This window comes from Staurois parvus, unplaced genomic scaffold (assembly GCF_062004578.1).
Source record: "Staurois parvus isolate SC_StPar_1 unplaced genomic scaffold, SC_StPar_1.0 ptg000168l, whole genome shotgun sequence".
Lineage (NCBI taxonomy): Eukaryota > Metazoa > Chordata > Amphibia > Anura > Ranidae > Staurois > Staurois parvus.
The window spans coordinates 5,822,834-5,849,290 of NW_028317964.1; the positions used below are offsets into that span (position 1 = coordinate 5,822,834).

Here is a 26,457-nt window from a genome sequence, read left to right on the forward strand (position 1 = left end):
TGCTTCTGTGTCTGAGGCAAACCCAAAAGAGATGACAGTTGTCGAAGGTAAACAAAGAAGTCAGTACTTGTTGCCATGTAAATAAGATTTGCACAGTCTGAGGTACATCGAGCAATGACAACTTCATCTACTCAACAAGGGGTGCAGTAACCAACACCAACTCGAGTATGGTATGGGCTCTTACATTTGCAGAAAGCAAACTGTGATCATAGCTACAAGAACTTTGTTGGATGCACACAATCCTGTTTTCAACAGATTAAAAACTTACCTGGCAAATACCACTGATGCACATATCTGGAGAGTCTGTGTTACACCGTGTACCATCTAGAACTTTCGGAGCAAGTTCGACAACTAGGTTTTTCCCCACAGCTTGACACTTCAGAGCACAGGGTGCTGTGGCATCATTATAGACTGGCTGCCATTCATAATATTGCCCCTGGTACTTGACGTCATTGTGTGCGGAACACTGCTGGGCCCTGAAGTCCCCAACATCAGAAGGACAGTCCTGCAAAATTAAGAAACAATAAGAAATGTTTAAAAGTTATCAAATACAAGAGGTTTCAAATGTATACATATAGAATTACTTCAGGATTTGTGAACATATCTACAGTACTTCTGTGGCTACAAGCTCCAGGTTTTAAGTTTTTTTCTGGGTTCTGGGCCTCTAATCCCAATCTCACCCCTTTCTGGTATCATATATCTTTCTTTTAATTGCTTCAACATACTTTCCTTTATTGTTGCACTGCAAAGGGTGAATTTTCTAAATATATATTGTACAAGACACCAATGATGGGTCCTGCATGGGTGCTATGTGTCGCCTATATTTGGGCTATAGTCCCCTTAAGGGAAATGGTTGATGTACTCAGGGATTCTCATCTGTGCAGGGTGAGAGGTTCCATGACAGTCCAGTACAAAGGAGAGGACTGACTTGTAGTTCTCTTTGCATTATTAATTCCTTATTTGGGACCTGGAACTTAGAGGCTTAGAGTGATATTCCGGTGGGAAAGAACCTCCACCCCTGATTACAGGGACACAAGGGTTAAGCAGCCTCCAGGAAACAGCACTGAAGACAGGAAGCTCCTAGTGGTGGAGTAGGAGTTTGAGAGAGGAGACACCTGTCTGAGTGCTGCATTCGTGCTGTAAATTGCCAAACAACTGAAGCTGGATTTTCCTACTTTTGGATAAATCCCTTATATGAATTTTGCATGTCTTATATTTAATTTGTGCTGAACACAAGTGGACTTTTATGTTGTGTTGCTGACGTCAAGGCATTTTTGTTTACTGCTGGAAACTCTGTTATCTGTTTACATATATATATATATATAGCTGGGTTCTCTTTCCCCCATTCCCCCCTGCTCCTCTCCCACCCCTATAGAAGAGAGACTGAAAAAACAGAGGGGGAGAATGGCTCTGAGTGTTCTGGCCTGTTTGCCCCCCCCCCCCTACTGTCAGTAGCAGGCTCTGTGTTGTTCCGGTCCACTGCCCACTCTGTTACACCCTCTGTTTACTGGCAGCAGCAAGTGATTGATCAACACAGGGGAGAGAAGGCTGATGGGATATGTAGTCCGAGAGACAACACTGTCTATTATACTTTATGGAGGATGAAACTACAGCCCCACCAAGTTTTGCAGCTAAGAGGAGAGGAGAATCAGATTTTCCCAGGCAATTTGGAGTCTCCTCAGAGTGTGACAGGAGCTAAAGCAACAGGACTGTGTCAAAGGACTACATCTAAGAGAGAAAGATCTGGAGTAAGTGGAGTCTACAGCCATATTAGAAACAGCCAGAGGGTACAGAGAGCAACCTGAGTACAGAAGGGACGAAGCTACCTACCCGAGTCCTCAAGGGCAACCAAAAGTGAGCGGATACCTGATCAGAAAGACCACTGCTGCTGTGTTGCTTGGTCTGGTGAAAAGATCTTGAGGCTGCTATTTGTTACCACCGTTAGTGACTGAGCCATTGAAAGCTACCTTCCACCTTCCCCAAAGCACTAATACTACTTGCAGGTCTTATTGGCTGCCTTAACACATGCCAACAGGTCCCAACATTTAGCTGGCTGAAGAGCCAAGATTAAATATGCCCCTAACAATTGCTACCCTGAAGCCTTGTCCCTTTTTTTTATTTGGTTAAAAGGTACTTCTTAAGAGACGCTGTATGCTATCCAGCCCCTTAGAGTGCACTCTAGCCTAGTGTAGAATTATTGTCATTCATATTAATTTTATGTTTATTAGTGCTGGTTATTGCTGATTACTAACCTACCCTTTGTATCTTAGTTAGTGGTATAAAACCTATTTTTTTTCAGTATGGCATAGTTAATACTCTGTTTAGTAGACTGTGTCATAATCTATCTGCCATTTGTCATCTGAGATTTATTCTAACCAGTATTAATGGATTGAGAGCTAACCAGTATTAATAGATTGAGAGCTAACCAGTATTAATAGATTGAAAGCATTTACCACTAAATGGGTTTGTGTGTCTATTTACTGGTTGTAATCTATAGCCAAGTTGAAGGTGTTTTGCACTTGTGTCTTTATTCGTGATCGCAGTGATTTTCATTCAACTAGGTGTGTCAGAGGGGCTGAGGTTGTCCTTGGAGTTGAGGCACAAAACAGAGAACCCAAAGTCACCAAGCGGCTCCTTCAGGGGTATATATACTGTATATATGGGTAATGTCATATAAAACGCCTGACTACAGGTGTCTGTGAAAACATGAAATGGGAAACCTCCAAAGCATATTATAGAAATGTGTGGGCTGAGACAGGTTGAGCTGTCTTTCTAGCAGGTTACAACACAATCAGTCTTCTACCACTTATACTGTATATGAAACTACATAAGTACAATTTTTCACTTGTGTGTTTCTTTTAGTCAACTTTCAATCATTATGAACTAAATTGAAAAATGGCTAATGAAAACAAGATAGAAGTCAAGCAAAAAAAAAAGCTAGTTGCTGCTTTTAGCGTGTAAAATATAACTCTAAGTACATAATGATAGTGTACAGATATGGGGTATTACTTTTGGTCAGATTCTGTTACGGGTTCTGTTGAAAGCGGTTTTAAAAACATGGACTAACCTTTAAGTAAATGAAGAAAAATGCATAGTAAAAACATGAACTTAATGTACATGGCCAGAAACGTATTGATGTGCAAATCTGAATGACATTGGCCTTTCAGTAAGGTTAACATCTCAAAACAGGACTAGAGTGAAAGATGTTGTGTGCTGCCACAGAGATGCTTGACTCTTCAATAAATGTGCTAACATCTGGAATAAATAGACTTTGTTATTACTGTAACTGAGAATCATGATCGGGTAGATTTTACCCAACCTGTAGCTGGTAACTTTAGCTGTCTCCCAACATTAAATAGCTTTACTGTTTTGACCAATGTAATATTTCACAGAGCTTAATCCTGACAGGCTATTCTCAATAAAATGACACCTGTATCAACTAATTGAACAATGAAGCCATTATAGGATTTTTTAAAGCCAATAAAAAAGTATGCCATAAATGTCTAACTAGAGATATGCTAAAAAGGTTTATCAAGTGCAGTCAAGTGTTGCCTATGCCAACATTAAAACCTCAGAAGATGTATTCTTAGCAAGGTACAAATAGCATATTCACTGGCATTTGATAACTGATATAACAAGCAATGAAAACAAATGTGTAGAAGTAGAGCTCTGCTAAAGACGTTAATACCAGAACCCCTAAGGATGTCACCATTTGATGAAACGTGTTTGGCTGGAGACAGATGGGCTGTGGTCACCAAGTACTGCACTTACTACTGATGGGTATTTGGAATATGTGTACTGATTCCTCTTTCATATATATCGATCCTTGGGAGAGATAGTTACATGTGAATGGTGGAGTCTGTGACCAAGCCTGGAGGAGGGCATATTGTGTTAGTAAGCTGCCTATGACCATTCAAATTTTTGGGGCTGATCTGCCTCCAGTAAGTGTTCTTTGATGACACTCTGGTGGTGTGTATTCACTGGGAAGATTGTACTTACAAAGGAGAACACAAATGTTTTCTTGGCACTTATGGGACTTGTGTTTTGTGATTTTTGCCACACTGCATGATAGTTTGAAAAAGAATGCATTTCCTGCAGTTGATTGTTTTTCCCATGTGCGTGTGATGATAAAGAGCAATTTATATAATAATTGATGTTAAAGCACCTTGATTCCTACTCCTATCTATTAGTCCCTTCCCTCCACCCTCAAGAAAATTCTATAACTAAATCCTTTAACACATTTTCCCAAAAATTATCAGCAAAAAAGTACAAGATATTTCCAAAAGTCCATGGCTTCCAGCCCAATTAGGTTTACAGAAGCAGGAAATTTGGTATTCCAGGATCCTGCAGTGAAGCTGACAGCACCAGTGCCTAGGCAAGTGGGCTGGAAGCTGGGGTCTAAGGTAAGTATTTTGTACTTTTTGTCAGCTCTTTTCAATTAAAGTTTTTGTTGATTTTGCATGGGGTGGGGGTTTAACAGATAGTTAAAGTGGAACTGAATGCAAAAAATAAAAAATTGCAAACAGGCAGGCTCTTTGCTGCAGAAGAGACATGCAATGTCTCTTCTGCAATAAAATAAACATACCTGCCTGTTTGTAATCCTTTCCTCCTCCATATACATTTCTGGCACAGTGCCAGTGTGTCAGAATAAATGACTCTTAAGCATGCACAGGAGTGTCGTCATCCCATACCAGCCAATCAAGACAGTTGAAGACCCAGAAGAAGCCAGGGAGAGGATAGCAGCACCAGAGAGGGACTTCCCGGGTGTCAGACCATTGAAGCATAGGTGTGTATTTGTGCTTTTTGTTCCTCTTTAAGGTTCAAGGTCTGTTTTAATAGATAATTCTCCTGAGTTGATTGGATGAGGTTATCAATAGCAGCGATGATATGGAAGAGAGCATGGGAGACATACAGTCTGTCTTGTTTTTATGCACCCCCTGTAATATAGGTGTAATACTTGTTGATTCTGACAATAGATTTATTTTTTGTCCTCGTCCTGTAACAAGGTGAAAAACGCTGCTGATTTGGACATAGGGCTCTATGGGGGAGATTTACTAAAACTGGAGCATGCAGAATCTGTTGTAGCTGTGCTGGATAGCCAATCAGCTTCTAACTTCAGCTTGTTCAGTTAAGCTTTGACAATAAAACCTGGAAGCTGATTGGTTTCTTTGCAGAGCTGTACCACATTTTGCACTCTCCAGTTGTAGTAAATAGCCCCTATGTGTCTAGCAATAATGTATTCCACTAGGATTTAGATGTAGATTAATACAAAATCAAGCATAAGGTCATAATGTAAGTGGTCTTAAATAAAATCAGGTCCTGCAGAAAGAAATACATACCTATTAATTTTTTGAGCTGAAAAAGAGGAACAACTTGTAGCACAATTTATTTAGGGTATGGACATATCCCTGCCACACCCTCAGTTATGTAGACCATTAAGAATTCATATTTCATAAATGGTTGGGTAAACCCAGAATAGTTTTTTTCTGCCATTACTTTTCCTTCAGGATAAAACTTTTAGTGCAGAATAACACTTTTGGTAGTCAAATAAAAATAAAAAGGGACAACTGAGAAGGAACGAAGGACTGAGGGATTTTCCTCCAAAAGAGGGACAGTCCCTCCAAATCAGGGACATTTGGGAGGTAGGGGAATACAGTATTGCTGTGACACAGAGTTTACAGGTTGTCTTAGCATATTCACAAAAAATGTATTTCAGAGTCTCCAGGGGAATGATTCATGATTGTGTTTGCAGGGAATGATTCAACCCTGTGATTCTAATGATACACAATTAAACAATATCATAACTGTTGTATATATTACTGCCAGGATTTTATCCAGAACAGAGATGCTGTGACCATGCTTCCGTGTATCATGATCCTTGCGTATATCCTGACTTCCTGTTACCCCTTGGATTCCCCTCTGCTCGTTTAAGGACTCTGCTTCTTCTGATCAACTGTGTATGACCTTGGATTTGGCTTTGACTACTCTGTTGTCTTCACCCTACTGATCCATTGAGCATAACCCTGGCTATGACTACTGACCATTCTGTTATTTTTAATCCTACTGACCATCCATGTATGACCTTGGCTTGGCTCCTGACCTCGACATTGCTACTCCAGTTACTTTTCTGCTGGCCATATCCTGCACCTCCTTTGCCCATTGCATGTGTCAGCCTGCCAGCTGCTGGGCCTGACCTGCTCTTCTGCGGTATGCTCTTGAGTTTCTGCTGAGACCCTTGTCTGTCTCAGAACTACCCTGCTGATCATATTCTGGAACAGCCACCAGGGAACTGGTCTATCGGCACCTGTTTCCCTTTGTGCTTTGCACTCCCTGCCACCATCTCCAACCAGGTTAATGACAATCATATAGCTAGTGAAATGTGTACACATCACAACAGATTCTGACAAAGCAGCATTGTGCAAACTGGCTCCCAGCTCCAAACCAATAAAAGAGTTTGAAAGAAAAAAACACCAGTTTCACAGGTTTTCTGCTTATGGAGACATTAAATAATGTGGGGGCATACCATGCTCCCTCCAGTGCAGTATGCAGACTCCTGCTCATCCTTAGTGTATTTCTGTTTGTGAACAGAGGTTTTTGTATGTAAACTTTCAAGAGACAAGATGTAACAAATGGCAAAGGAGCATAGTGCAAATGAAAAGGAATCTGGGAATTCACTACATAAAGCATGCAATGATTTACAAAAATAACAAAAATTTCCAGGACTGTTATCCAACCTGGACAAGTACATAAAGAATAATTCTTTAAAAACCCACAGAACAACCTCATTATTTTTATAGACTAAAAACAAACTTCCAAATTAGTGGTTTTCTGTGCTGAGGTTAGGACACAAGTAGATCTCTGTGGGAAAGGGTACTTTTGCCTTCACATAAAGGAAGTGTGGGATTATAGTGATTAAGAAGAAGAGGTTGGTTGGGGGAAAATTTAGCATTATGTGATAAGGTTAGGGGTTAAGGGTTTGGGGTAAATTCTAAAACGCAAATTTACCACTATCTGTTGGCCACTGACAATGTTTACATCTGTCCACCAAGAACTGCTCTGTGGCCAGGCCTGTTCAATACATCCCCATAGACTTCTATGGAAACATCTATGGAACTGGAAATACTCAGGAGACATTTTCAGCGGTTAGCACAAAGAAGATTTTCACAGAAGGATGTAAGCATTGCTAGAGGCCATGATATAGGGGTAAGTATGCACCTGGAGAAGGTGGGGGTGCACTTTAGGCAGCATAGACTTTAGGCTATGAACAATATTTATAAGAAAAAAAAAATTTGATCCAGCAGCCTGAAACTGTATTTTTAATACCTTCCTCTAATCTCCTGTGCTCAGAATGGGGGTTCAACACTGTAAACTCATTTGTTGCATCAGTAATATGTTACATGCTACACTCTGAATACGGTAACATGTTATAGAAAGGTGAACGTATCCTTTAGTTCAAAGACAAACTAGTAGAAAAATATTTTGAGAGGTAGAAATAATACCACATGGAAGGTAGATATGTACATACAGGTGAAACTCGAAAAATTAGAATATCGTGCAAAAGTTAATTTATTTCTGTAATGCAACCTAAAGGTGAAACTAATATATGAGATAGACTCATTACATGCAAAGCAAGATAGATCAAGCCGTGATTTGTCATAATTGTGATGATTATGGCTTACAGCTCATGAAAACCCCAAATCCACAATATCAGAAAATTAGAATATTACATGCAATCAATAAAACAAGGATTGTACATAGAACAATATCGGACCTCTGAAAAATATAAGCATGCATATGTACTCAGTCATCCCTGCTGCTTGTGCACCTTTTTCTTCCACACTTTTCCCTTCCACATAACTTTCTATTAATGTGCTTTGATACAGCACTTTGGGAACATCCAACTTCTTTTGCAATTACCTTTTGAGGCTTTCCCTCCTTATGGAGGGTGTCAATGATGGTTTTCTGCACAACTGTCAGGTCAGCAGTCTTTCCCATGATTGTGATTCCTACTGAACCAGACTGAGAGACCATTTAAAGGCTCAGGAACCCTTTGCAGGTGTTATGGCTTAATTAGCTGATTAGAGTGGGACACTTTGAGCCGAGAATATTGTACCTTTTCACAATAATCTAATTTTGTGAGATTGTGGATTTGGGGTTTTCATGAGCTGTAAGCCATAATCATCACAATGATGACAAATCATGGCTTGAACTATCTTGCTTTGCATGTAATGAGTCTATCTCATATAATAGTTTCACCTTTTAAGTTGCATTACTGAAATAAATGAACTTTTGCACGATATTCTAATTTTTCGAGTTTCACCTGCATATCTGGAGAATCAAAGGTAAAGTGCCCCCTGACTTATAATTAGGGCCCATAGATTGTCACTACACTCCTGCACTTTACAATAACAATAAGTAGTGTTATTTTAAAAAAAATTTGGCAAGGACAACTGAGTTAAAACAGTAATACACAATAAATGTAATGCTTTTTGGGGTATGTTATTTTTTAGAATTACATTTTACCTTGCATTTCCTTTCCCAGGCAAAACCCAGATTTAGGAACTGTTAATATTTAAAGTATTTTAAATCCAAAGACCAGAAAAAACACATTTATAAGCCTCCCTACATGTAGCAAATTGCTGTAATGATTTGTTAAAGTTTCAGCATAAATGTCTTTTTTTTTACCTTTTGCAATAATAATACACATCACGTGCTTCTTAGGGACTACATTTCCCATGATTTCTACATAATGAGGGTTATTTACCAAAGCTGGAGAGTGCAAGATCTTGAGCAGTTCTGCAGAAACCAATCAACTTTCATGTTTTATTGCTTGAGGGGATTGTCCGTGATATTTTTTTTATTTCTACTAACATACAATTTTTTCAGGACAAGCTTTCGAGGTCCTTGAAGAGGGGACACACCCCAAAAGCTTGTCCTGAAAAATTGTATGTTAGTGCAGATTAAAAAAAGTATCACATACAGTACTCAGTTTCTATGTTTTATTGCAAAGCTTAATTGAATAAGCTGCAGTTAGAAGCTGATTGGCTACCATGCACAGCAGAACAAGATTCTGAGTGCTCTTATTTTTAGTAAATCTCCCCCATAGAGCTCTGATCATGTATACAATTGGCAGGGCCAAATCTGGAATACGTGGACTTGCTGGCTTGCCTGGAAGGAGCAGTACACTTAAGGGTCTATTTATAAATGTTTACATACAGTATGAATTTCGCATTAATTTCTCATTAGATTCAACTAGAAAAAAAGTGCGAACCTTGGATGAAAGTTGTGTGAATCATGTGACAACATTTATAAATAGACCCCTTAGTGAACAAGACTACATAAAATGGCCAGTGAGGGAAAAGTGTGCAAAATCAACTGAGGGAGCTCGGTAAGCAGAGGCCGTCATTTAGTAAAAGATTGCAATCATTGCTCTTGAAATCCTATGTAGCCAACTGGCTGGGGGCTTTTAACAGGAGGGGACAGCACTGGACACATAGATATTTGACTTCCTACCTACGCAGCAACAGATACTCACCTTTCCTTTGATCATCCAATGCTCAGAATTGCTCCTCTTTGTGACTTGCCAGGCACTGTCACATAGGGAAGGGAAGAAAACTTACTCAGGGATCAGGGAAAGGAATTGTGAATATATAGTGGTGGGTGGGACATGGGGATATTAAATGACCCTGTTGCTTTGCCCTGCATGGACAATGTAAAGGTCATGCTAAATCTTTTAGCAGCAAGAGACTGAAACTGTCCATGCAGCCATAGCCTTCCTCAGACAAACATATTGGTTACCTGTGCCTGTCTTGGTTTAGGTTCATAAGTTTTTGAAGGGCCATGAGGTATCTGTGACCATTGCCATCCCAAGCAGCTGTAAAATGCTATGAGAAGCTGTGGAGGTTATTTACTAAAACTGCATGGTGAAAATCTAGTACAGCTTTGCATAGAAACCAATCAGCTTCCAGGTTTTATTGCCAAAGCTTAACTGAACAAGCTAAAGATAGAAGCTGATTGGCTACCATGTACAGCTGCACCAGATTCTGAGTGGACGTGTTTTCGTAAATATTCTATGTGTAGCTCTTCAATTTTCAATTTTTTATTCACAGAGAAGGCTTTTGATGTTTGTAATTTACAATGGAGTCCTATTGTTTCAATGTAACTAGTAAGTAGTGGAGATATTATTACAGAGCAATTTCTCATTGTTTCATCTAAAGTTGCCACCTCATCCCTTTAACACCTGACACATATGAATTACACAGATGGAGTGGTTAATCAGATTAAGGGCACTTACTCTTCTCTGCAAATATGAGTGTATGCATTTTCATTACACAATATTAAAGGAGAGCTCCACTTTTGTAAAAAAATAATAGAAAAAACTGAAACTGCCAAAAATTCAATTCAATTTGGCAACCTGAAGGCATTCTGTATATATCTGGTGTCTGGTGTTGAAACCCCCCTTTACATTAAAGCATTCTTAACTAAAACAACGAAAGTGTTATAATGAACATAGACCCTCTCATTTAGGGCAAAAATCATACTGTAAGGAGTGATGCCACAGCGCTTTACCGCTGCAACAGCTCTCCATTGCCAGCTGTGCTAGGGAGTAGTGTGGTGCGCAATTCAGCACATCACATTGCTCCCTTTTTTTATTATTTATTTTTATTTGAAGTGAACAAAACGTACACTATATTCACTGCAATGTTGGGCGGGGAGATGCGCTGTGTTGACTGACATTGCAGTGCGATTCGGGCGGGTGCGCTGCAAGAAAACGCACCATGTCTTCATTTTATCACAGTGGTAGGCTGAGTGGCAGTGCGAATGGGACACATTGGAAACAACTGTTTCCTATGTGTCCTTGCAGTGACAGATATTTTACCATGCGGTAAAATGTCTGTCACCGCACACAGTGTAAATTGGCCCCTAGGAATCATTCTGGAAAGTACAAACAGCCAGTGGCATCCCTAGGGTTGGTGTCACCCGGTGCGGGAACGCTTGGTGACACCCCCTCTCTCTCTCTCTGCCCTCTCTCTCTTCCCCCTCTCTCTTCCCCCTACCTACTACATGAAGCTGCAGTGCTGTCACCAGGGTCAGGGTATTACACACTGACCTGCTGCATACTCTGCCCACTCCTCCAGCTCTACGACTTCAGCACCCGTGGCAGGGATGTGGACCCACTCCTCTGCTGTAAGTCCGAGGAGGAGAGGTGTCCAAAGTGCCTGCCTCACTGTCCATCCCCTCAATGCTTGCTTATTTCAGCAGCGGCACATACAGGGATGGACTGAGCCTCTCATGGGGCCCTGTAGTGACCCCAGTCCCTCGGTCAGTTCGCCCCTGGTGGAGCGGGTCCGGTGTCACCCCCCCGCAAAAAGTGTCACCTGGTGCAGCACGCACCCCCCACACCTGCCTAGGGACACCCCTGTAAACAGCTTCTTCAGAACAGAGAAAGGTAGAAACCTGCCACAAAGTGTGTTAAATCCTTACAATGTACTTTGATTACCATGCAGGGATTGTTTTTTCTAACAAAAAAAAAAAAGTGGAGTTGTGCTTTAAGCATGGTTTTTACCATGCTGCATTTAAAGTGCTTTTATGTATAATAGACTTTTACATGTGCTACCATTCCTTTCTGTAAATACTCTTTTAAAAAGCCACCACACAAAAACACATAGATGAAAACTGTATCAACTGAATCCAGGGAAATATAACTGTACCAGGGGCGGACTGACCATTTGAGCACTCGGGCACTGCCCGAGGGCCCGGGGTCAGTAGGGGGCCCCATGAGATGCCCCTAGTACCTTTCATTGGCTTTTTCATAGGCTTTTTTGGGTGTGGGTGAGGACACAGGGGCCCCATGATCCTCTATTGCCCGGGGGCCCCATGAGTTGTCAGTCCGCCCCTGAACTGTACATAACTAGATGCAGTATAAAATGAAAGTACAAATGTCTAAACAGCACTCAGTCTCTAACTTAGCTGCTTTTAATTAGCTATAGAAGCTGTGTACTACACAGTATATGTGTTAGGTGTAAAAGGACAGAGGTGTCAGAGCCAAGGTTCAAGAGTGGACTGCTTCTAAACACATTCAAAGAGTAGCAGCACGACAGGGCAAAACATCCTGGAACTAGTACAGTTGAATGTGACTAACTACTACTAGTTAACCTAGCGACCCTGTTCTTCTTTCCAAGACTAGGGCTCCGTTCACACTAGCCCAACTCCAAAGTCGCATGACTTTCAGTGAAACTTTGGCAGATGACTCTGAGGTGACTTTTTTACACTCTGTGGCATTGAAGACGTATCAAAGTAGTGCAGGAACCTTTTCTAAAGTCAGACTGAGTTGTGTAGTATCAGTTAAGACGGCTCTCATAGGGAAACATTGAATTTCACATGTCATCAGATTTGGGGTCTCATAAGGTCGGACCCAGGGGTGGACTGACCATTTGGAAACTCGGGCACTGCCCGAGGGACCAGGGTCAGTAGGGGGCCCCATGAGATGCCCCTGGTACCTTTTTCATAGGCTTTTTTGAGTTTGGGCAAGGACACAGGGGCCCCATGATCCCCTATTGCCCGGGGGCCCCATGAGTTGTCAGTCCACCCCTGGTCGGACCCTATGTCGCAGTAGTGTGAACCGAGCCTAAACAATGCCTGTTAGAATAAAATGTTATTAAAAGTCATCGGCAGTATTATAGAAATGTAAAAACACATAACAAACATGCATTTGGACAGTACGTCACCAGAAAATTAAGATACAACCGTGGATCCCTTTACAATATTTATAACTCAGGAGTACAAATATTCAAATATTACATAAGGGTGGAACTACAAACAATTCAAGCTGAACATGGAGAGCAAAAGCTCTCTTTGATATTCGAAAAAAAAGTGAGCGAGTAGAGGAAAGCTATCACGTGGTAAGGCGGGGGGCTACTTGTAGCACCTTATTTAACCTACTTGGTGGACCAGTAAATGTGAAGTGAGGTCTATGAAGAAGGTTATGAGTTATGATGTACTGTACCTTGTCCAACAAGTTGAAAAGTGGTAAAAAGACTGGGGAAAGAATCAGATAGGAAAGGTCAGTGGTAGGAGTATCAGGGATGGGGAACTGTCATAAATCCCAGGGGTGAATCCATGGCAGTTTTCAACATGTTATGGGTCAACTGTTGGACTATCAAAGGACCAACAAGGACCAGTCAGGATCCATTGGGAGGTAATGTACAACCCAAAAGGAACAGATTCACTCAGATTTCAGAATCTTTCAGAATTAAATCTATTTTCTCATTAATCCAGAACCATGTCATCCTATGTTTTACTTGAGTAACCATGGGATTAGAAGACCGCCATGTCTTTGCCACAACTTGCTCTGTATTGAGGCAATCTCTTTGCATGTAGTAAATACAAGGAAACAGAATCCCCACAGAAATTATGTGCATAGGGACCTTCTAAAAGAAATAATTGGTCTCACAAAAGGATAGGAGTAAGTATAATAATGATTATTTGTCACAACACAGGAAAACGCTTAGTAGAACACAGATGCAGATAGTGTAAACTGCGTGCATGTTTTGACCTGCATTCCTGCTTTGCGGTCCCTTGTGAATTAATGATCGCCTTCAAGAGTCTTATTAATCTGTATTCAGTTGGGTAACATTAGCTGGATATATTGCAGAAGTATTATAGGGTAATTATGATCTAAAAAAAGCTATATACTGTGTGAATGTATCATTTCATGTGAATGAATTATGAATCCAGTCTCAAAATATTTACAATTAGATTTGTTTGGAAATGCAATATGTTAATATTTCAGTGTGTGTGTGTGGTTTTTTTTTTTTGGGGGGGGGGGGATAATTGGAGTTAGCATGCTTTCTACTATATATGGAGCTCTGGCTGGTCCCACTGGAAACTGCAGTTAAAAAACATGTTAGTTTAGCTGAGCAACAGAGAATCTTATGACCTCTCTTACTAGCACTTTCTCACCATCTTATTTTTATTCTGCTGCTGAATAACCAACAACTTTCCAGAAATACAGAGTACTATGACCTTCCAAATATGACATAAAAAATGGCAAATGTGATTTGGCCCTACATGCTGAGGCTGATTTACCAAAGGCAGAAACATCTGTTCATGTCCAGAGCACTAGGACACAAAGCGGTTGGTTTAATAAACACGATTTGCATTGCAAGGAAAGTAGCACTTTGCAGTAGAATTTGTCCCATAGTTTAGTGAATATGAAGTTTCACTTTGTAAAGAATAACCAATCATGAACAAGGAACATTTTTAACATTTGCATTTTACTTGCACATGATTGGATGATGGATGTCAGCAGAGCTTCACCTCATTCACTAAGCTCTGGGGAAAATTATCTTGCACAGTGCAACTTTCCTTACAAAGTAAACATTCTTTATTAATCCGAACCCCTTTGTGTCCTAATGCTCTGGGCATTGGTCTTGAGTGAGTTGGGTAAATATGGGCTTTTATGTATGCTTCTGATTCTTTCCTAGCAAATTGCTTTGGGCTCGTTCACACCAGTCTTGCCAGTGTTGTTGTTCCAACACAAGACAAGGCAAAAGGCCTTGTTCGCCATCAGGGCAGTTCACACCCATGGTGTCCACTGAAAAAAAACAGAATTCAGTACTCTTTTCAGGGCAGCAGGTTGTGATGCAAACTACGGAATTGCAATGCTGCTGTGTGAATGAAATTGAAATTATAATTGAAGGTATACAGGGGAGAGTTTAGAACCCCTGTCAGGTTCTTATTGCAGTATGTGCCCCCGTTAGGGAGATTCACTCTTTCTATTTTTCCTGTTTACCATTAACATTGAAAGTGAAAGTAAATGAAAGCAAATTTTGGGTTGTCCCTAGAGAAGTAATAGAGGGGAAATTTTCCAATGGGGACACTAGTTTTGGTGACCTGGGGGGTCCCAAAGAAATTTCCTTAATTTACAGGATTTTCTCTCACTTCCTCTTTTGGCTATAGGACAGGAAGTGAAGGTAAATCTACCCAATGGGACACAGATGGCAAAAACCGATACCATTGAAGTGCAATTTGAGCCCATACAAAATGAATGGGCTCAAATTGCACTGCAAACAATTGCATGCGATTTGAACAGGAATGTGCTCTATTCTCAAACTCCTTTTTTAACCCCCTCAGTACCGGCATGTTTCTTCATTTCTAGAAAATTAAGGCAAAAAAATTGAGATCACCTTGGGGTATCTACTTTCCAAAAAAGGGTCTTTTTTATAGTTAAAAACATCTCATTGGTTATTAAATCCTATCAAAATGAAGCTCTATCTGTCTCAAAAAAATTATATTAAACTCAGTTGCAAACAGTGTTGCTTGATGGAGTACATGCCAGTCAAACTATCACATCAGTGAAAACTGAAAAAATATTATTATACTATTACACAAGATTTCTATAGCTGCAACAGTTTATACAGTTCTTTACAACATGAGGACATACAGAACAGTTACAGTACAGTTCAATACAGGAGGAATCAGAGGGCCCTGCTCATTAGCACTTACAATCTAAAAGGAAGATGACACAGAAGACGATAACTGTGGGGCTTAGATAATGGCAAAAGTGGAAATACAGTTGTTAGGTGAAGGAAGGATAGGCCTCTCTGAGAAAAGGGCTTTCAGAGATTGCCTAAAAGAGGAGAGAGTAGAAGATAGTCGGACACATTGTGGTAAGGAGTTTCGTAGGATGGGAGAGGCTCGGGTAAAGTCCTGGAGGTGAGCATAGGAAGAGGTGAGAAGAGAGCTAGAGACAAGGTTGGTGATATAGGTGTCCGTTTATGACACAGAGAATAGCTGCGATTCAACGGATCTCAGCTATTCTCTGGTCATTCACAGTTTATAACACTCAGAAGATCATGTCAGCCCTTCACTGGAGATCTGTGTTCTCCCTCCAGATTCTCCAGCCCAGAGTTGGAGAATCGGAGGGACCGCAAACTAAGCAGAGATAATTTACCTCTGTTTAGTAAACTGATCTTTTACTGTAATCTCGCGAGATTATAGTAAAATCAGCCGTTTTCCAGAGTTTGTAGACCGTTCTCCAGCGTTTGGAGACTGTTCTCCCTTCGTTCGGAGAACTGCTTCATAAACTGCATTCACAGGAGAACTGTGTTCTCCGAGAATGAAGGAGAACTGAGCAGCGATCTATTACCGCTGGTTCATAAATGGACACCATAGCTGGAGGCCAAGTTGAGGATGGCTTTGTAAGTTGTTGGTAGTATTTTGAATGTAATTCATTGAGTGAGTGGCAGCCAATGGAGGGACTAGCAGAGAGAGGTAGCAGACACTGAGGAGTTGGTAAAGTGGATGAGTCTAGCAGCAGCATTCATGATGGACTGAAGAGGGAATAGCCTATGTAAAGGTAAGTCAATGAGGAGGGAGATGCAGTAGTTTAGAGATGACCAGGGAGTAGACTAGGAGCTTTGTGGTGTCATTGTTTAGGAAGGGGTGTATTTTGGAGATGTTGCGGAGGTTGAGGCAGCAGGCTTTGAAAATTGATTGGATGTTGAGCTGAAAGGATAGTCCAGAGTCCAGGATTACACCAAGCAACTTGGCATGCAGGGACAGGGTGATAGTTGTGCTGTCCATCTTGACAGAAAAGTCAAGAGAAGAGGCACATGGGGGAGGAAATATGAGTTCAGTTTTGATAGATTGAGTTTGAGGAAGTGGTGTGACATCCATACTGGTATGTCTGTTAGTAAATTAGTAATTTGTGAGCTGACTGATGTTGTGAGCTGAGGGGTAGAGAGAGAGAATAATGGGCAGGTAATGAAGGGGTACTTGAGAGATTAATGAAAAATCAGTGGCAAGATTTCAATAACATTCTAACAAAAAAAGGGAGAAAAAGAGGGTAAAAAATGCGACACCTCAGGGTTGGCACACTGGCACTTTTCACCACAAGTGCACATCAACAGTTGCAATTGGCGTGGCTTGTTGGTGTGAGCGAACCCTTAAATTCTGCACCTGCATTGTAGAAGATGCGTCTTGTTTGTTGCAGAGTTTGTCCACAGGAGGCCAGTGTTGGGTTGTAATATATGGAACAGACATTTACTTTCTTTCTAATAACAAAATCAGAATGACTTTTTAATACAAGTGTAATAAACTACTAACAGATCTTTGTGAAATGCTCCTTTTATTTTAATGGACAAAAAGAAAAAAAAAAGAAAAGAAGAAAAACTCTTTCTTGTGGGCAAGACATCTGTAAATATTGGCTACTTCCAGATAAAAGAATATTTTGTAAATCCTCTGTAAAGTGCACCTTCCTTGTGACACACATAAAACCTTGTGAATCACGGCTTGGCAGGAAGACTTGACTGAAGAAAGACAGCACCAGGAAGTGTGAGTTCAAAGCCCCGAGCTGTCAATGGCTTTAAATGAAGCAGAGGAAGAAGTTGCATAGGAAAACAGAAACAAGGACTTGCACCAACTTTAGACTTCGGAACTTGGAGACAATGGAGGAAAGGAAATGAACATTGGCATTGTGACTTACATTATTGCTGCATGTTCTGTAACGAATGTTTCGCCCTTCACAGCTCCTGAAATAGAACACGGTGGTAGTTTGACTTTAATAATGATAAAATAAAAATCAGTTACTTACATTCAGTTGGCTTTCATGCCATGATACCAAGAGTTTTGGAGACTTAGATTTAGAAATCTTTACCTAAAGCAGTATTAAACTCAAAAGCAAACATTTATTATATTGCAGCTTCCCAATTATTAGATGGGATGGCTGCATTAGCTTTTTAGGCTTTGTTTCCTTTATGTTCACCTGGAGATCTAACCAGTAAGTCTGTTGTTTTTCAACAGAACAAGCTCTCCTGCAAATGTAACAAAAGTTTGACGCAAACCATTTACCGCTGACAGAGGTGTTTACAATGGTAAGCTTTTACATATTTATGTAAAACCTTTATTCCAAAAGAATAAAAGTATTGCTGTAACAGCAGTGTGAGCTGGAGTTTGGCTCCAATTTGTTAGTCTAAATTTGCTAATACTGTACATCCAAAACTACGATCCCCCCCAGACTTACAATTCTGCGGCTCAAAAGGTGCCCCCTGTGCTCTTTCATCCAGAGTGGAGGCACTCTAATACAGGAGGTGTGTTACTGGTCAGATCACCAGGTAAAAACAGGGGGAAATCTACGGATTTGTAATATATCACATTTTTGGTTTTGGGTTTAATGCTGCTGTAAGGTTGCCTGTTCCCCACACATCGAAGGAACTGTTTGGATGGCCAAGTCAATACAGGAACTAGTGATATCAACGATAAAATCAATATTTGTCAGTTTCCGGTACCTCAATCTGAGTACTATGAAAGTGATGTATATCAGTATCATTCAGTGTTCATTATTGTTTTAGCAATTGGATTTCTGCTGAAGTGGAACTCCAGAAAAAAAAAGAAAATTTGGAATGCCCCCAAGTAAAATAAATTACCTCTAGCAAAGTGTATGCTAGGGCTGCAGAGCTGCTGGTTACTGTAGAAATGACAGTTTCATTCATGCCAGATATTACAGACAGAACATTTTTTCTGGCACTGTGACTGACAGTTCCAGCTTTAGCACAGTGAAGAGATTGTGTCATTTAGGGCTGTGCGTCAACACCCTGTGTTTAAGCAGCATTTAAGCAGTGTTTTTAAAGCCCCATAACTGCCCTTCAATGAGTGCCATGAATATTACAATGGGCACCACACAGTGCAGTGCACACAGGAGCGGTAGCATTGTGTTGTGTCAAAAAAGCAGCATGTCGCATTCAGGAAGTATCAGTGCTTATCAGTCGCCTGCGTAAGTTTCAATGGTAGCATGCCGTAACTGCACCTAAACTCAGCCTATAGCATTTACAATGCTTTAGTGAAGCATTTATACACTCAATGTACACTAGTGGGTTTTTTAAGCAAAAAAAATGCTGGTAATAGCTTTTTTTAGTAGCGTTCAGAAGCATTTAGGAGCATTAGCGTCTTATTAGCGTTGTAAAAAACCCTAATAAGACGCTAATGCTCCTAAATGCTTCTGAACACTACTAAAAAAAAGCTATTACCAGCATTTTTTCCAGCATGTAGAGGAAAAACAAAAAAAGCTCAAAAAAGCGGTTAGCAGCGTTTTAGTAGCATTTAGGAATGTTCAGCATTTTTTCTGCTGGAAAAACGCTGCAAAAATTCTACAAAAACAACTTTTTTTCTGGTCCTAGACACTGAAGCTCAAAAAACGCTAATAGCCCAAAGTAGTGTGCATGGACATATAGGGGCTCATTAAAACTAAAAAGTAAAACCCTGCATTTTGCTTGCATATGATTGGATGATGGAAGTCAGAAAAGTTGCTGCTTATTTACTAAGCTCTGGAGCAACTGCACTTGCAGAGTCTATTTGCCTTTAGTAAATCAACCTCAAAGAATAACATCATTTAGCTTCTAGAGGCAGAAAAAAATTGCTAATAACAGCATCTAGAAGCTTTAACCGCTTCTGCGCCACCCTATTAGCAGAAATTCTGCTACAGGGCGGCACGGGTGCGCAAAATCATTTGCGACTTTGGTTGTTAATCACCGGGTCCTGTACCAGAGCCATACAAAGCAGTGTGCTTACAGTAAAACACAGCACACAGCCTCGTAGTACAACACACACAGCACACAGTTAACCCTTTGATCACCCATGTTAACCCCTTCCTGCCCAGTGCCATTAGTACAGTGTCAGTGCTTTTTATTAGCACTGATCACTGTATTGGTGTCACTGGAAATGTCAGTGACACCAAGTTAGTTCCCCCCCAGCGTCTGAATGCCCGCCACAGTCCCGCTATATGTCGCTGATCGCTGATTTTAGCAAAGACATGTGGAAGAATACATTTTGGTCTAAATTTATGACTAAATTTTTTTTTTCTCAAAACTGTCAGTCTTCTTTTGGTTAATTGCAAAAAATAAAAAGTGTACAGGCAATCAAATACCTCTGAAAGAAAGCTCTATTTGTGGGGCATAAAAGGACATAACTTTCATTTGGGTACAGTGTTGCATGACCGCGCAATTGTCAGTTAACCCCTTGACGCTGACCGTACACACATATGTGGCCTCTCAGCAGCTGGGCTTTGACGCCGAGCGGCCGCATATTTGCGTACCATTTGAAAACACATATGTGCTGACAGCACATGTTGGTGTCTCACGGAAAGGTCCTGATCTCCCCTTGCGATCGGGACCTTTTCTGATCATGTGACTGCCGTAACAGCGAATCACAGAAGTCACATGACCCTAAAACCCCGCCTTCCGGCATCCGAAACCCCTTAAAGGGCCAGGAGGTGCCAACGTGAAGAGGTAATCCAGCGCCATATTGCAAAAAATGGCCAGGAAGGGGGGTAAATCCACTGGAGGGCAAGTGGTTAAAACACGCTAGTGTGCATGGAGCTTTAACACTTTCCCACCTGGCCTATAGCAGATTGATGGCTGGGCGAGACACTCCTCGTTGTGACTGGGCGTCATATGACATCCTGTCAAAACTAGCCACTCACGGGGCCACGCAGCTGCGCGATCTGTCGCCGGCTGTGTCCACGGGACCCAGCCGATGACATGTCACTACACCAGCCTGTTGCCAGTGTCATGTGACCAATCACAGCAGATCACATGTCAATTGTATACAATGGATGGCTTCCTGACATGCCATCCATTGTATACAATTATGTTGTATACAATGGATGGCACAGTGGCTTGGCGGTTAGCACGTCTGCCTTGCAGTAAATGGGTCATGGGTTTGATTCCCGACCATGGTGCCTCCTGCATGGAGTTTGTATGTTCTCCCTGTGCTTGTGTGGGTTTCCTCTGGGTGCTCCGGTTTCCTCCCACCCTCCAAAGACATGCTGGTAGGTTCATTGGATCCTGTCTAAATTGGCCCTAATATGTGTCTGTATGAATGTGAGTTAGGGACCTTAGATTGTACACCCCTTGAGGGTTAGAGACTAATGTGAATGTTCAATATATATATGTGTAAAGTGCTGCATAAATTGACAGCGCTATATAAGTACCTGTAATAAATAATAATAAATAAATGTTGTTAGCTGTGACTGGTCAAGGCAGTCACATGATACAGACAGGGCCAATCACAGCCCATCTGTATCATGTGATCAGCTTTGCTCAATCACAGCTAATCACAACAAAAGACTTTATGAATCAGTTTCATTCAGTAACAATGATTGCAAATATCAATGCAATACATTGGTATTAGAAATCATAATGTGTAAAAAAATAAAAAATCCTGATTATTTGCCCAGAGTAGTTCAATGTTACTTTGGTAACATTGTATTGCTTTAGTCACAGTGTGCTGAAAAATAAAATAGTAAAAAAAAGAAAAATGTAATAAAAAAAAAAAAAAAAATAGAAACATTTGAAAAAAAAAAATCCGGATTCAATTACTATTATTATTTTCACCAAAGACATGTAGCAGAATACATTTTTACCTAAATTTTTTTTATTAAATTGTTTTTATTTAGCAAAAAATAAAAAAACTCAGTGGTGATTAACCTCCCTGGCAGTATTCCCGAGTGTAGTTCGGGGTAAAGTTTCAGTACCACAAGCAGTAACCCCGAGCTACACTCGGGCTTACCATGTGGCACTGCTCCGGCATCTGTTCTTCTCTTACCTTGTCCTGCACTCCCGCGATGTCCCTCCTGCGGTGTCCCCAGCAATGTAATCCGGCGGATGCCGTCATCTGTCATCTGGGTTCTGTCCCCTGCAAGCGTCGGGACGTGCGGGGGACAGAACGGCGGGAAATTTGAAAATGACAAAAAGTGACATTCACTAAATACACTAAAATCACATTACTGTATCAAACCATTTCACATACATTTTGTCCCTAGTGCTTTGTCCTGTGCCCTGCCTGCATTTTTACCGTTCTTTCTGCCTGGAAACTGAGAAACGTCCATGGTGTCCAAAAAGTGTCCCTCTAGGTCAAAATCGGTTTTAGACCAGCTAGAGAACAGCGATAGTAAATTAGAACCACTTGCAGAATTGAGTGATAATGATTTGTGAGGAAATTCATCATCAGACACTGAAAACGATTTTGCAACTTTGCTCAGTGATGTGCAAACTTGGCGCTATATTTCAAATTTCAGTGTTTTTGGTTTGATTATATTATTGAATTAAATTTATTATTATTATATTATAATTTTTTATGATTATTTATTAAATTATAATTTATGATTTTGTGTTTAAAATTTTATCATACCCGGGATGTTTACTACACTCTTGTTCAGACAGATTTCAGTGAGTTATTCCTAAAAATTACAGGCCTACAATAAAAAAAATACATATTTCCATGCAAAAAAATGTACCGCTTTGAGCACAGAAATATGGACATAATCAGACCGCTTGGGAGGTTAAATACCACCAAAAGAAAGCTCTATTTGTGTGAAAAAAGATAATAAAAATATGAGTACAGTGTTGCATGACCGCGCAATTGTCATTCAAAGTGCAACAGCGCTGAAAGCTGAAAATTGGCCTGGGCAGGAAGGGGGTATAAGGTGCCTGGTATTGAAGTGGTTAAAGTGTTAGCTGAGCACTGGGGGAGAGGCAGTGGAGGTTCCTGTATCCCAGAATGCACTGTGAAAAGTAGAGAACTAGGACATAGTAGCTCCAGCCATTTTCTTTTTGTACAAAGCAGCAGAGTGGTGACACCAATGACATCTGTATGCAGAAAAAGCATCAAGCCAACAATACAGACAGTGCTAGGGAGGAGCAGAGGCATTTAGCACTATTGCTAGTGGCGAAGCAGTTTGTGTCAGCAAAGTGTTGGTGTCAGCAGGAGTCTGTGCCAACGAGCAACCACCCTAGAGAGTGTCCGTGTTTCAACAAGGGTCTGTGCTAGCAAACAACCACACTAGTAAGTGTCAGTGCCAGCAAGTGACCTGTAATCAAAATCGTTTGGGGGTGCACCTGCAATTCGTGGTGAAGAATATAGAAATGCCCCTTGGAAAGTCTCTGCAAGACTATGGGATGCATCAATATTAGCACACCACCCTCTTCTTTTTCCACTGTGACATTCTTTCTGTGATCATTTTGAGCTGGACCAAGCCAAGTGTCACAGAGATCAGAGTAAAGGAATCCATCTTGCAGAGAATTCCCAATCACACCACAACCTGACCACTCCTCAAAAAAGATAATTTCTCTAAATCACTTCCCCTTTAGGCACTTCCTACTTCAAAAAAACAATACTTTCATGGGCATTTAGCAAGGTTTCTTGATGCTTTTTCAATACTTCAAAACAAAAAAAAAACTCCAAAAATGCTATAGATTCATTAGAGAGCATTATGTTGCTCTTCATAGTCAACACACGTGAACAAGCTTTTGCTCTCACCTTCCTCTCAATTTCTTCATTCACAAATAGCTTTGCATCCATTTTAACAGAACACAAGGCCTTCTATGAATGGAGAGGGAGAAGAGCAGTGGCTTAACAGAATCCCCCACTGTCCATTCACAGAATGCCTTGTGTACTTTGAAAAGAATACAAGGCTTCTTTTGAACTGAGGGGAGAAGAAAGGATGAATGAATGACACAATCTCTTCACTGTACTATAGCTGGAACTGTCAATTGCAGCATTTGCAGAAAGGCACACTGTCTAATATCCAGCATAAATGTAACTGTCATACTCAACATGCTGCGGTCCTAGCATACACTTCATTAGAGGTAAATAATTTCACTTGGAGGCTAACCAAAACTTTTTTTTTTTTTTTTTACTGGCGTTCCACTTTGACAGATATCCAATTACTAAAACAATAATGGACACTGTTTAATACTGATATACATCACTTTCATAGTATTGTAACAGAAGTGCCTGCACTAGAGAAGTATTCATTTTAGCTTTATACATCACTAGTTCATGACTGGGCCATCTAAACAGTTTCCTCCGATGTGTGGAGGTCAGGCAGTAACCTTCTTCCAGCACTGTAACCGAAAGTACCAGCTATAGTACAGTGAAGGGATCATGTTGTTCAATCTCCCCTTCATCTCTTCTCATCAATTCACAAAACAGCCTTGTATTATTTTTCCAGGATACAAGGCACTCTGTGAAAGGGGAAGGGAGGAGGTACACAACCAAATCTCCCCCTGTCCATTCATAGAACACCTTGCATTCCTAGAAAGAAATGCAAGTTTTTTGTGAAGTGATAAGGGAAGAGGAATGGGAGAGTAAATGACTTGATCCCTTTACTGTACAAGAGCCAAAACTGTCAGTTACACCACCGGAAAAAGGGTGCTGTGTGTAATATCAAGTGTGAATGAGACTGTCATGTTCACAGTAACTAACAACATTGCGGTGCTAGCATACACTTCATTAGGGGTAAGTTATTTCACAGCTCCACTTTAAAATACAGGGTGACCTGATTGTGCATTTATTTTTTATTTATATAGTGCGCCCACATACCATCATTTACAGAGAGCATTGATACATTCATATAAGTCCCTGATAAAAAGAAATAAAACGAAGTTGGATCAATCTGGAGCTGATCACAGAAGGTACAATCTTCCCACCTACCTTGCAGCACTTTTGGATGCACTCGTCATAGTACAACTCAAAAATATATCCATGACCAGGGGACTAAAGATGGCTTGTTCCCAGTCCCCCCTGACCATTACCTACCCCCTTTTACCTTAAGCAACCACTCAGACAACAAGCTGGAGTTAATGGCCCAAACGGCCTTTTATTACAACCATCAATAAATAATTTAAATAACATAAAACACAGTAGAACATAAGTTTCAAGGTCCCAATAGACATCAAGAAAAAGAGAATACCTGTGTCCTGCTTAAATAGGCCTCCAGCCGCAACACCACCGACTCGGAGTCAACCACCACAGATACCCTCATCAGAACAACTGGACGCAATACCTCAAGCGGGTCCCTACAAAGTACCTTTCTTGTGCCCACAGTAACCTACAAGGACCTTGCACCCCACAGGCTGCCCGTCAGCACCGACCGGCACAACCACCACCAAAACAAACAATGAAACAACGGGTGGGCGGCAGGGAAGTTTTCCTTGTCAAATCTTCCTTCTGACTGAAGCCCCCCACCACACCCTGTCAGACCACACTTTGTGGCTCCACCTTCTCCCTCCTTAAAACCACATAGAATTCTCCCATCAATTAATAGGACTCTCCTCTCCCAACCCCCTTTAGCCCCTGTCATGCCGGTCCTTCATTCATGTCTTCTTCTTTTCTTCTACTCCGGGCCTCCCTAAAAGGAGAGTGAGACCTGCTTACATTGGACATAGCAGGAGTGTATACCCAGTAAGTCAAGTACAGATGTCTCATCAGGAAATATGGTGTTTCACCTCTCTAGCACAGCCTCTCTCAACCTTTTTAACATGAGAACCCATGAATTAACTTTACAGGCTCAGGGAAGCTCTGCAAATAATTACTATATCTACAGCTCATGGTACAGTAGTGTGTTGGTCACTGGAAAGAATGCTCCTTACATTGATGGTCACTGGGAAGAATATTCCCTTACCGATCACTTAAAAGATCATTGTTCTCAGTGGTTACTTATCTTAGAGCCAGAAATTGCTCAATGCCCAAGGAACCAGTAGCAGATCCACAGAAACTAGGTAAGGAAAGACTACTCTAGTAATTACAGTTTTCTGGAGAACTGACTGTTTAAAGAACAAGATGTGGAGAACTGATCATCACTGAGAAAAAGAATGGCATTAAATGAAACATTGGAAAAAAGTAAACGCTTTTATTTCTGCGTTACCAGAACTAAAATAATAAACACCCAGTATAAGCAAGATTTGCCACACACCAGTAAGAAAATTAAAGAAATTCAACAAGTTAACAAGTAAAAAAAATACAACTTGCTATAGAAAAATACTGACACACACTGCTAATGTGATTAGTGGTGTTTAATGCTCCCAGCAGTACTGCTGCTATACACTTTTGGTGTACCGAGGACGATGACGAGTAATAAAAATGATGGTCTGACTACCAGTAATGAAGAAGCACTGTTGATGTATTGAAATGTGAAAATGATGATGAGTAAGTGTATGAAATAATATGACAAGTGCTGAATGCTTTAAACAAGCATTATAACAAGGGCAGGTCTCTCCAGCTCCAAATACACAAATAAAATGGAGAACACATGATCCTCTGGGACTTATGTATTAAGGCGCTGATTCCACATTTTGCCACAGGTATAAAGGCACAGGGAAGAATGGAAAGAATGCAAAGCAGTGTGAGTCACAGGTAAACCTGGATAGCATGCAAGGGATCATACCTTCAGACGACTGAACATAATTCCAACAGAACTGTCTGATTGTGGATACTTATGTACTTACTGCTTCCGAAAAAAAAATAATATATATATATATACACTGCTCAAAATAAATTAAGGGAACACTTTTTAAGCAGAGTATAGCAGCAAGTCAATTGAACTCCTGGGATATTGATCTGGTCATTTAAGTAGCAGAGGAGGTTGTTAATCAGTTTCAGCTGCTTGCAATGAGATGA

The 26,457-nt window shown here is 40.7% G+C and overlaps 1 protein-coding gene across 1 annotated transcript in view; it reads right to left on the bottom strand.

Annotated features, from left to right (window-relative positions):
• The window catches only part of ADAMTSL3 (ADAMTS like 3), a 670,777-nt gene that overhangs the window by 285,282 nt on the left and 359,038 nt on the right, over positions 1-26,457 (bottom strand). Inside the window, exons 5-6 of the mRNA XM_089676419.1 lie at positions 17,489-17,534; positions 269-505 (exon numbers count right to left, since the gene is read on the bottom strand). Of these exons, the coding sequence (XP_089532545.1) occupies positions 269-505; positions 17,489-17,534 (283 nt within the window). The remainder of the gene's footprint in view (positions 1-268; positions 506-17,488; positions 17,535-26,457) is intronic.